The sequence below is a fragment of the Echeneis naucrates genome, chromosome 11 (genome assembly GCF_900963305.1).
Source record: "Echeneis naucrates chromosome 11, fEcheNa1.1, whole genome shotgun sequence".
NCBI lineage: Eukaryota > Metazoa > Chordata > Actinopteri > Carangiformes > Echeneidae > Echeneis > Echeneis naucrates.
In genome coordinates this window covers 9,782,247-9,792,969 of record NC_042521.1, presented here as the reverse complement: position 1 = coordinate 9,792,969, position 10,723 = coordinate 9,782,247, and the positions used below count along the sequence as shown (strand labels likewise).

The 10,723-nt window shown below is 41.5% G+C and overlaps 2 protein-coding genes across 2 annotated transcripts; one reads left to right on the top strand and one right to left on the bottom strand.

The window, feature by feature from the left end:
* Nucleotides 1-594: 594 nt before the first annotated feature.
* LOC115051294 (lens fiber membrane intrinsic protein-like) lies at nt 595-1,808 on the bottom strand. The gene is made up of 4 exons (XM_029514653.1): nt 1,634-1,808; nt 1,137-1,286; nt 913-1,047; nt 595-656 (listed from the first exon to the last, which is right to left on the bottom strand). Exons 1-4 carry the CDS (start codon nt 1,806-1,808, stop codon nt 595-597), a joined length of 522 nt encoding a protein of 173 aa, XP_029370513.1.
* Nucleotides 1,809-4,214: 2,406 nt separating this feature from the next.
* On the top strand, nt 4,215-10,693 carry LOC115050733 (ubiquilin-4-like). The gene is made up of 11 exons (XM_029513759.1): nt 4,215-4,358; nt 5,968-6,119; nt 6,300-6,448; nt 6,567-6,829; nt 7,001-7,159; nt 7,302-7,524; nt 7,656-7,795; nt 8,289-8,372; nt 8,746-8,861; nt 8,965-9,127; nt 9,226-10,693. Exons 1-11 carry the CDS (start codon nt 4,215-4,217, stop codon nt 9,376-9,378), a joined length of 1,746 nt encoding a protein of 581 aa, XP_029369619.1. The 3' UTR covers nt 9,379-10,693.
* Nucleotides 10,694-10,723: the final 30 nt, after the last annotated feature.

Genomic DNA, 10,723 nt, shown 5'->3' with positions numbered 1-10,723 from the left:
TTTCCAGATTTCCCCAATATATGTTGTCACTGCTACTTCAAAGTGTTTCAGTTATTAGTAAATTCCACTTACAATGTAACTGCAGTTTTGGAGAAATTATTAATATTTTTCAGTATTGTGGCTTATAAAGTAGTTAATCCCATCTCAGTCTATAATGCCTTGGCCCCCCATCAAGAAGCACTCTGCACTAGAAGGTGGTGCCATCTCCTGGTGACCTGTTAGTACAGCTGCGGAAATCACTAACATTTGAGGACCACTTTTATTTATTGTGTCTTATTGCAGCAAGATTTAAAAAAGAAATACTGTAGTAAAGGGAAATTAAATAATAATAATAATAATAATAGTGTTTTACCATAATGACACACATGACTTGTTTGATTTAATTTGTCTTTACTCTGTACCATCATCAGCATATCGCAAGAATCTGACTTTTAGAAAACATGTTGAGCAGAACGTCCTCCAAGAGGTCCAGGTGCAGCATCAGCCATCAACTCTCCAGGAAATCAGTCAAAAGTACCTTGGTGTATAACCTAGTGCTTTTTCTCTATTCAAAGTGGTATTTTCTCACATAAAAAAACAACTGTTTGTCTCCCTCTAGCGTGGACCAGTTCCTCTCCGGCATTCACACATCCTGTATGCACATATGTAGAAAATACCTGCAGCAGAGAGAGGGTGATGCAACAATATGTGATAAAGAGGAATAATATAACAAGAGCTAAACAATGTGGCTCTGTAAGAGTTTTATGTTAAAAGGATTTTGATATCAATTTTTTTTCCGTGAAGTTTTATTTTAGTTTATGTATCAATATATAATAATATTAATAATAATATGAATATTATTAATTATATATAATTAATCAAAATGACTCACAATTATTTCACAATACTAAAGTGGCCTTTGCTCTCTCTCACCTGCAAAGAAGGTCATAAGCATGGCCACCCAGCCCAGTATGTAGGACCAGGAGAAGCGCCAGTCACCAAAGCGCCTTCCCAGGAAGTTGATAGTTACTCCAGTATAGATGGCCATAGCCAGCAGAACGAAGAAAGCTGAGTGGGACAGGGGGAAGTAGCTGTCAGTCATACTGAAGATAAATGTAATGATATATGTTCATCAGGTCGGAAGAAAGACAACTCACTGGAAACAAAAAACATGATTCCTGCAGCAAAGGAACGGTTGAACCTTTCAAATGAGGAGAAGTGTGCAAAGGACATGATTCCGGCAATGATGCCTGCGAAGCAGGACATCCCTGAGAGGATCATGAAGGCCCTGGTGGCATTCCAGTATGCTGTGAGGAGACAAACAAGAGCCATCTTACCAACCTGATTAATACTAATTAAGATGGGGCCGTAGCAACATGACCCCAACTGGCAGCACTCATACTTCAAAAGAGAAGGCAGGATTTGTCTCTTGCATTAGCTGGTTGTGAAATATGCAGAGACTTTGGTGGTAAGGGTCCAAAGTCTTCTTCAGATTGTTGGGCCTGAGTTTTCAGAGTTATACAACAACTGTGCAAGGCCAAGAGTAAAATAAAGCTACACACTACCCACACAGAAACACAACTGTGCATGTGGTTCTGAGTCCTTTCCATTCATGTCTTGGCTGTCCCATGGGAATAAAAAAAAACACCCTTACCAATGCTGTCAGTCTGCATGTAGCATTTGTTGGACATGCAGTACCTCCACAGACCCTGGTGGGCATAGTTTCCAGAGAGACGGTATTGCATCCAGTAGTCAGTTGCAGTGGAGACCACTAACAGGATATTACCCACAATAGCACAGAACAGGCCCCCTCCCATGAAGCTGTACATCTTGAGCTGAGATAATGGGGCCTCTGCAGAGTAACTGTGAGAGAGAAGCAATGAAATTTACAGGTTTACAGACTGACTTGCATTAGGTGAACAAAACTTAAAACACAACAAGAGCTGCAACTAAAAGACATCAAATATATAACAGCTACAAAAAGGTTTTATGAATTAGAGTATATTTCTGTTAATGCAATGATGCACTTTAAATGTACAACCATATATCCACAACCAGGTATCTTGCTAATGTACAATAGTCTCACAGATTCTGCAACACCTTCACCAATAAGATGGAAAAATTTGGATTGTGATAGTGAATCCCGTCAGCCAGATGAAGGTGTGAGATACTGTTTGGTGCCAGCCAATCAGAAAACACTCCACATTAAGGAAAACCAATGAAATGTGAAGCAGCCATTCACACTGAAGATATTATAGTTTATACAAACATATATCAAACATATCAACATCAGCTTTAACTCATTGATTTACTGTAGAATAAAAAAAAAATAGGTTGTCTTCAAACGTTATGAGATATTTACCTCTTCTTTAGCGGAAACATCAGTATTAGTTGAACAAATATAAAGCAAAACCACAGTAAAATCTGTTCTTATTGAAGATGCAGTTCTTGGTCACTCCCCTTCCTGTTGCACGCCAGTCTTTGGTCAGAAGTAATGAGATTTTTTGTGATTCTGTCAGCCTCTATCCAATCACAGTCATTATAAATATAAATGTACTGCTGTGGGATCCACACGCAAAAACCGCCCTGAAATATGAACCCTTACCTTGTTTCTGGAAAGGCACCCTCTCAACTGCCCACTTTCCATGGACAAGTGGAGGGAAAAAGAGAGAGAGCTGCCACTCACTTGATGGAAAAGAGAGAGAGTCACAGACAATGCGACAACCAAAAAGTTGTCCCTTGTGTTTTTCTGTTGACGAAAGCAAAATCCTTTGCAGCCAACAGTCACTCTATGTGAGACATACATGAATGAGACTCTACAGGGGCCACAGTGGATGTGACCCTGAATGTCTGTGTGTGTGTGTGTGTGTGTGTGTGTGTGTGTGTGTGTGTGTGTGTGGTGGGGGGTGTTTCTTTTTTGGGGGGTTTTGTTTGTTTGTATATGGTGTGGTCTAGAAATGGGGATATGCAGAGGTATGCAGGACTGTCTGTTTCAAAGCAACTTGCTGAACCACACTTTTCTTTCAGGGTTGTCACACTGAGGCAGCATGGAGGGACACATATAGAGAGGGAGCTCTATCGCTTTCTGCCTCCTATAGGACTGGCTTCCATAAAATCAAATGGCATTTCTGTTTTTATATTTTGAGATATACCTTACAGACTACATTCAGATATTGAAATATTTTAAACAAAAAATGGAACTCACTAGGACATGCAAAAAAAAAAAAAACATTCATTACCTGATCTGTTTTCGAACCTTGTATTCAATATTACAATATTACAAATAATTCTTCAATGTGCAAAAACAAAGTTAAGAGTGAACAATACTTTACGTTTCTTTGCATGTGCCTGTGTTTATGCATTTGTGTAAGTGAGGAGATGTTTCTGTACCTCATTCTCTAGCAAGAAAAGAGAAAAAAGCCTGATATTGTAAATATGCCTCAAGTTTGAAGAGAAGAGCACTTCCACTGGAGTGCACCTGAACAAGACACTTAATCCCTCCACTGCCCAGTCCCCCTCTGTGTCCATCAGAGTGCATTCGGGTTTCATGTGATAGCTTCCAGTTATATATTTACATATGGGTTAAAAGTATAATGGTAAAATGTACAGGAGAACAATATTAGGAAAAAATTTCCATAAATGACTGCTGTGAGGCCCTCTGAGCCAACTCAGTGACAAGAGGGAAATGGGGTGTTACTGGACGTCCTTTTAATCCTTCCCAGAATAGGCCCTAAACAATGAGCATGGGCCTACAGGTATGTTGATAAATAAAACGACTCAGCCTTCATCAGTGACAGACGTCTCAGTGAAAGATGTAAGTGTTTAAATAAACGACCAGCAATAGCTGTTATTCAGATGACCTCCAGTTAAAACCTTTTTCTCCCAATAAGTTCCAGGAAAAAAATGATTTTTGAATCATCAGTTAAGAATGACAGTTATGGCTCTCACAATTAACCTACTCTTGGAGTTGTATATACTGAGGAGCATCATCAAGGGGAAACTGTAGCTAACTGTAAACTGTAGATAGTTTAAATATATATATTTAAACTGTTTAAAGTAAATAAATAAAAACAATAATTGCTGCAAATTTCGGGGCATGAATACACTTTGGAGGTGTCGTCTGGATAACCAGGTATACACGAACACTTGTGTGAGATTCGTTCTGGAAAAAGGTTTGACCTCTTATGACCCGGAAGCTGACGCCAAACCCGAGCTGTTCTATTGGTGGAGTAAAGATGGCTGACCAAGGCGCCGCAGATCCTGGTAATAACAACAATAATAAAGCTGAAGCCTCGGAGGGAACTATTATTAAGGTCACAGTAAAAACGCCTAAAGACAAAGAAGAGATCGCCATCGCAGAGGATGCCTCTGTCACCCAGGTTTGTTGATTTAGCCGCCACGGAGCTTTCTGATGCGTGCTCTAACGTCATGCCCCTGCTCACAACTTCAGCTAGGAAGCTAATTAGCTGCGTTAGCATCTGTCGTCACTCCTACCGGCTAACTGAGAGTGTGTGAAATTAAAGAGGTTGTGTGTAGTGAAAGTATTACAGCTTGGGTTGATCGTTGTTTGGTGGTATCGAGGTCGTTATCACACAATAGGGAGTTATTATTACGCGATTATTTGAAGCGGCTAACCGGCTAGCCGGCTAACGGCTAACGTGTAGCTAGTTAGCGTTAGCCGAAGAAACATCAGCTAACTATGTAGCCAAACAAGTGTCAGCTGACGGGCTGCGCTGTGGCCGTGGCCCAACGATAATGGCCCGATAGAAGTGAAGAAGTGGTTTTGGGTTTTGGGTGCGTGATGTGTCGAGTCGCTTTTACTTTCAGTTGATTTGAGTGGACAACACAGCTCGCTTCCAGTCTAGAACATTCTGCTGCTCCCACTGAGTCATTGAGCCTCTGTGGGAATATACGGCACCTCCGGGCTGCTGCTAGCCCGGAGACATCTCACACTGAGAGCAGAGTGTAACCGGGGGGGCACAATGAAGCCACCGTGTCTGTAGCCTCGTTTGCTATCTATTCAGACGTGTGTCATTACTGATCTCCAGTAGCCATTTTTGTTAGGTTGTATGTGTCATTGTTCACTGTTTAAACGTTGGACTTGCTCAGCATGCGTTTTCATCCTGGTCATACATTTGAGTTGCGTGTTACTATATGTGTGTAATCTGAGTATGCTGTGGAGACAAATGTTTCAGATGGACTCAGCTGGCCTTTGATTATACACCTAAGATGAATAAAGGCCACCACACCAGCCCTGCCTTAAGCCCTCCCCTGATGAGGGCTGAGATTGTGTTGAAATTGTGTGAACAATGCACTGTTTCAACTTTATGGTGATTCTGTAGGCTGTAACATGGTGTTACACTGAGTGGTCTTTATTAATTTTACCACCACAATCTTCAAATCCAAAGAGGCAAGACTAGGTAACAGACACATGTCTCTGTACATCTTAATGAAGCCAAACAGAAGTCGACAAAAGTAACCAGTGGAATTAAATCTATTCAACCTATTCTTTTGTTTAAACAGTAAATATTGTTGTTTGAGAACATAGCACAAGTAGTCAAACCACTGCTGTCAATAACACATTTTTTTTGTTTTCTGTACATGTCATTGTTAACTGTTGCTGCACATACCAGTTGAGCAAAATGTATATATGCAGTAAAACATGAAGATGAAATCTATGACCGGGTGATTAGGATAAAGTCATTTCATTTTTGAATGATGCTTCACACTGTCGTCAAAGCGTAACTGTGATTAAGCAGATTTAGAGACCACAGCTAATAAGATAAGAACAGAAGACTCTCCTGGAAATTGGATCTTTAAGGCTTGAAGGTTGCAAGAGAAGGGAAACAGATTAGGTTAGCACGACTGATGTGTAACTTTCTATTTAATACCTGTTTCTGTTCTAGTTCTCTCCTCACCTCTTTCTACCCTCTTTATTGCTTTTTTTTTTTTTAGCTCAATTATTATGAATTTTTTGCTGTCTTGCAGTTCAAAGAAGAGATCTCGAGGCGGTTTAAAGCCAAACAGGACCAGTTGGTACTGATTTTTGCAGGGAAGATCTTAAAGGATGGTGACAGCCTCAGCCAGCATGGCATTAAGGATGGCCTGACAGTTCACCTAGTCATAAAGACAGCTCACAAGTAAGGCAAAATTATCATGCAAAACGGTCCTAGACAATGCAGTAACCTTGAGGTGTCATCTTGGTGTGGCATTCAGTGAACTGCATTTTCATTTGCATTTATGTTTAACTTCACTGAGTATCTAAACAAATGGTCAGCTTGTATAAGTACTGAATTTCTCTGTATAAATTACCTCTGCAGGGCAGGAGATGGTGGTAGCACCTCAGCCTCTAGCTCATCCTCCACTCAAGCAAGTAGTCCCTCCACCTCTAGTCCAAGCACCAACCCCCCCTCCACAGCAGGTTCTACAGGCTCTGCCCCACCACCCACACAGATGCCCAACATACTCAGTGAGTCCACCTGCGTTTAGCTATTTTAAAATCAAATAGCCTATTTTAGTTCAGAAGCACATGCTCATCTCAGAAGTGAATCATGTTTAATAATAACCCACCCACCTTTGTCCCTTAGCTGGCTTTGGTGACCTGGCAAGTCTGGCTGGACTGGGCATGGGCTCAGCTAACTTCATGGAACTGCAGCAACAAATGCAGAGGCAGCTCATGTCCAACCCAGAGATGCTTTCTCAGATCATGGAGAACCCACTAGTGCAGAACATGATGTCAAACCCAGACCTGATGAGGCAGATGATCATGGCCAACCCTCAGATGCAACAGCTGATGGAACGAAACCCTGAGATCTCCCACATGCTCAACAACCCTGAGCTTATGAGACAGGTGAAGAAGTAAAGATAGCTGAATCTCACATAATTTATTTATTGTATCAGCTTAGATGGAACTCATGTAGGTTCCTGCTCTATTTTCCCTTCTATCCAACATTTTGGTTGCTCTGTTTTGAAAACAATATCATCTAACTAGTCTCCTCTCCCAATTAATCTCACCTCCCAGACTATGGAACTTGCCAGGAACCCAGCCATGATGCAGGAAATGATGCGAAACCAGGACCGTGCTCTGAGCAACTTGGAGAGTATCCCAGGGGGTTACAATGCCTTGCGGAGGATGTACACAGATATCCAGGAACCCATGTTCAGCGCTGCCAGGGAACAGGTACCTTGGGGGAATGTTTACTTAGCAGATCATAGTTTGTGTGCACTATATTAAACTGCGTTAGCTTTGCTTTTACAAATTTGGTTATCTTCACTGTGTGAACAACTATTTGTTTTGAAATGTTTTATCTCTTTTCCTGTAGTTTGGTAGCAACCCATTCTCAGCTCTAGGTGGAAGCTCTGAGTCTGGTGCCCAGCCATCACGGACAGAGAACCGGGAGCCCCTGCCTAATCCATGGGGCCCTCCAAATTCCTCTAACCCCTCTGAGAGTGGAGGGTCCACCACAGGAAGCACCAACACCACTGGGAGCAGCAACCCCAGTGTGTCCAACCCTTTGGGCATCAATCCGGGCAGTCTGGGCAACGGTAAGATGGAGCATGCCCAGATTCAATACAGCATACTAAATTTATTGTTTACATGTAATTCTGTTACTGATTTTACTTGTATAATAATACACATACATCAACTTGACTCAGCATCCATTTGTGTGTTGAAGGCATGTTCAACAGCCCAGGCATGCAGAGTCTACTGCAGCAGATCTCGGAAAACCCTCAGCTGATGCAGAACATGCTGTCTGCTCCCTACATGCGCAGTATGATGCAGTCACTTGCCCAAAACCCAGAGTTGGCCTCCCAGGTAAGGAGTGAAACACTAATGTACACACACATTCATATGTGCACAGATACCATGAAACAGAAAACCTTTGGATGTTGTCATTATAAATTACCAACCCACAAATTCAATATTCGGATCCAGTCATAGAGCTTTTTATTATTTAGATGGCCTACCACATTTGGATTAGATTGTACATTTGAACTTTTCAATTTTTAATGAATTGGCAACAGGGGGATCTTGTTGGGCCTGTTGTATATAAGACCAATAAACCAAGTTATTTAGTCCCCATTGAGAACAGATGGGGATGGATTAAACTGACATTGTGAACAAACTCATTTGCTTGTTCTGCACAAGCAGTGACATGAAATACATAGGTTCATCTGAAATTGTGTTCTTCTTATTCAACATTTGTTCTTTCTGAATATGTGTTAGGTGCCAATATGAGTTGCAGGGAGTAGCAAATGTAACCTGGAGTGGAATGACAAATTACCCCTACTGTCTTTCTCTCTCTCAGGTTTTGATGAATAATCCCTTGTTTGCTGGAAACCCACAGCTGCAGGAACAGTTTAGAGCTCAACTGCCCATTTTTCTGCAGCAGGTACAACACACGTTATAAACCAATACATCAATCCCAGTTAATGTGTTAACATTCTTCTAAAAAGGCGGTAAATAAGTTTTGGGAACAGCACAAAGGATGGCACTGATTGACCTGTAGGGGGCAATATATTCTAACAAGCTTTAATCTAGGTGATGAAAAATTGGTACTGCCAGAGACATGCTGAACATTTTCTCATCAAGGATTCTTAATCCTTGCGATGTATGGCCTCATAAATGCCAGTCCATATAAGAAGCAGTTTGGCAGCTACATTGCTTTAACTATGCTTTCGCTCATCTGCTTTAAAAAAAAATCACATAAATTAAACAGTGAATTGAATTTCTCCTTAATTCCTACTCTTCCTGTTTGGTTGCAGATGCAGAATCCAGAAGCCCTGTCAGTTATGACCAACCCCCGGGCTATGCAAGCTCTGATGCAGATCCAACAGGGCCTACAGACACTGCAGACAGAAGCACCAGGCCTCATGCCCAGGTATATACACAAACACTAAGATGAACATAAAAAATAAAAAAAATATATATATATATGTGTGTGTTTTTGTTGAACTGCTTTTTTTTCCTCCCCTTTGTTCTAGTTTGATGTCAGGTGGAATTCCTGGCATTCCAACCGGAGGGGCCATGCCCACAGAGAACCCGGCATCTTCACCCAGCAGTGCAGGAACAAACACCACCCAGCAGCAGCTGATGCAACAGATGCTCCAGATGTTTGCTGGAGGAGGTGGAGGCGGAAGTGCAACGGTACATACATGCCCGCAGTACATGTACAGGGAAAATATGCTTCACACTTGCCTGATTTATTTATTTATTTCACATACTTGGGGATTTTCCCCCTGCAGACCCAGACCCCAGAGGTCCGGTTCCAGTCCCAGCTGGACCAGCTGAGCGCCATGGGTTTCATCAACCGCGAAGCCAACCTGCAGGCCCTCATCGCTACTGGAGGAGACATCAACGCCGCTATAGAGAGACTGCTGGGCTCACAGCCCTCGTAAAGACATACAGTGCATACTGACACACAACCTATGAATTCATACACACCTGACTCATACACACACACACACACACACACCCAGCATCTACAGAGAACCAAGACAAATTGAAGTGTATGGTCCCAAATTTAATAGAATAAACTCGTGCAGGATTGGTAAGACCCTCATTCTACATCTGTTCTGAGATCATTCCCTAGCGCACCCATACGTTCTCTTTTTGGCATCACCCACTCAGATCTCTGTTCCAGAGTGCTGCTGTAGAGCTGGAATGAACCCCTCTCACCTTAAAGGGTGTTCTGGTGCAGAGAGAAGGGGCGAAAACCTCTCCTGAAAAGGGATTCCCATCCATTTGTTCATTCATTGTTTTCTTCACATAAAACTGGAGTTTCACAGATAGACATTTACATAATAAACATTAAACCCATGTGATGTGATTGGCCCCTGGTTCTCTTTCATACAGGGCCCTTATGAGACAGTGTGTTAGCTTTCAACTCACAAATCAGTACATGAAGATCTTCTGGTCTACAGACAGAACACCCTGTCCATACAGGAATTCAATTTCATTCCTCTCTCTTACCCATGACCCAGATTTTACTCTGCGGGTTTTTTGCCCAAGGATGTTCACTATTTATTGCAAGCGCTTCAGAAAGTGACGCTCTCCACACTTCCCTAAACTTGTAATTTGTCATTCCAGATAAAAGTGCCCCCTCTCGGGTTCACAGTGTCTTTTCCTTCTGAGGCACCACTGCTGTGCCTTCTGTCCTCCCCCGCCCTGTAAGAGCAATGTCAGAAAATTACACCCTCCCTAGGCAGGTTAATTAGAAACTCAAACAAATTCCACACATCATCCAGAACTGTAACTGTAATCAAATATCACATTGCAGCAGCTCTGAAGCAGAGGACACTGTTAGAATGAATATGAATGAAACAAACAAGCGTTCTTTCCTTTATTTTAATCAGATTCTTCATTTTATTTTATTTTTTTCTTTTTTTGAGGTGCAGTTAGTACCTAGAGATAATGATTATTTGTCTCGCATAAAATAAATGTGGAAATCAAGTGAGTAAAAAAAAAAAAAAGTAAATAATGGAAAGGCTTTACAAAGAATTCTGATATGGTGGCACCATATGTTTCTAAAATCAAGTTTTAGGTTGTCTTACTCTTTCCTTTTGAAAATCTCAGCATTGTAGTTGTGGTAACCTTGGCAACTGCTTCAATAGCTTTGCTTTGTCTGTTGACCTCAGCTTAAAAAAAAAAAAAAAAACATCTCCCAATTGAACATGTTGAAACTAACTTTTAACAGTACTGTACTAAAAAAAATAAAACATGGTCAAAAACAAAGTTTCTGCC

Excerpts from the sequence above, each read along its gene's own strand:
- LOC115051294 (XM_029514653.1), bottom strand. The coding sequence starts at position 1,808 with ATGTACAGCTTCATGGGAGGGGGCCTGTTCTGTGCTATTGTGGGTAAT. Across the intron at positions 1,287-1,633 it reads CATGCAGACTGACAGCATTG|CATACTGGAATGCCACCAGG; the intron begins GTAAGGGTGTTT and ends GTCTCCTCACAG. Across the intron at positions 657-912 it reads GCTTATGACCTTCTTTGCAG|GTATTTTCTACATATGTGCA; the intron begins GTGAGAGAGAGC and ends TCTCTGCTGCAG.
- LOC115050733 (XM_029513759.1), top strand. The coding sequence starts at position 4,215 with ATGGCTGACCAAGGCGCCGCAGATCCTGGTAATAACAACAATAATAAA. Across the intron at positions 4,359-5,967 it reads AGGATGCCTCTGTCACCCAG|TTCAAAGAAGAGATCTCGAG; the intron begins GTTTGTTGATTT and ends GCTGTCTTGCAG. Across the intron at positions 9,128-9,225 it reads GTGGAGGCGGAAGTGCAACG|ACCCAGACCCCAGAGGTCCG; the intron begins GTACATACATGC and ends TTCCCCCTGCAG.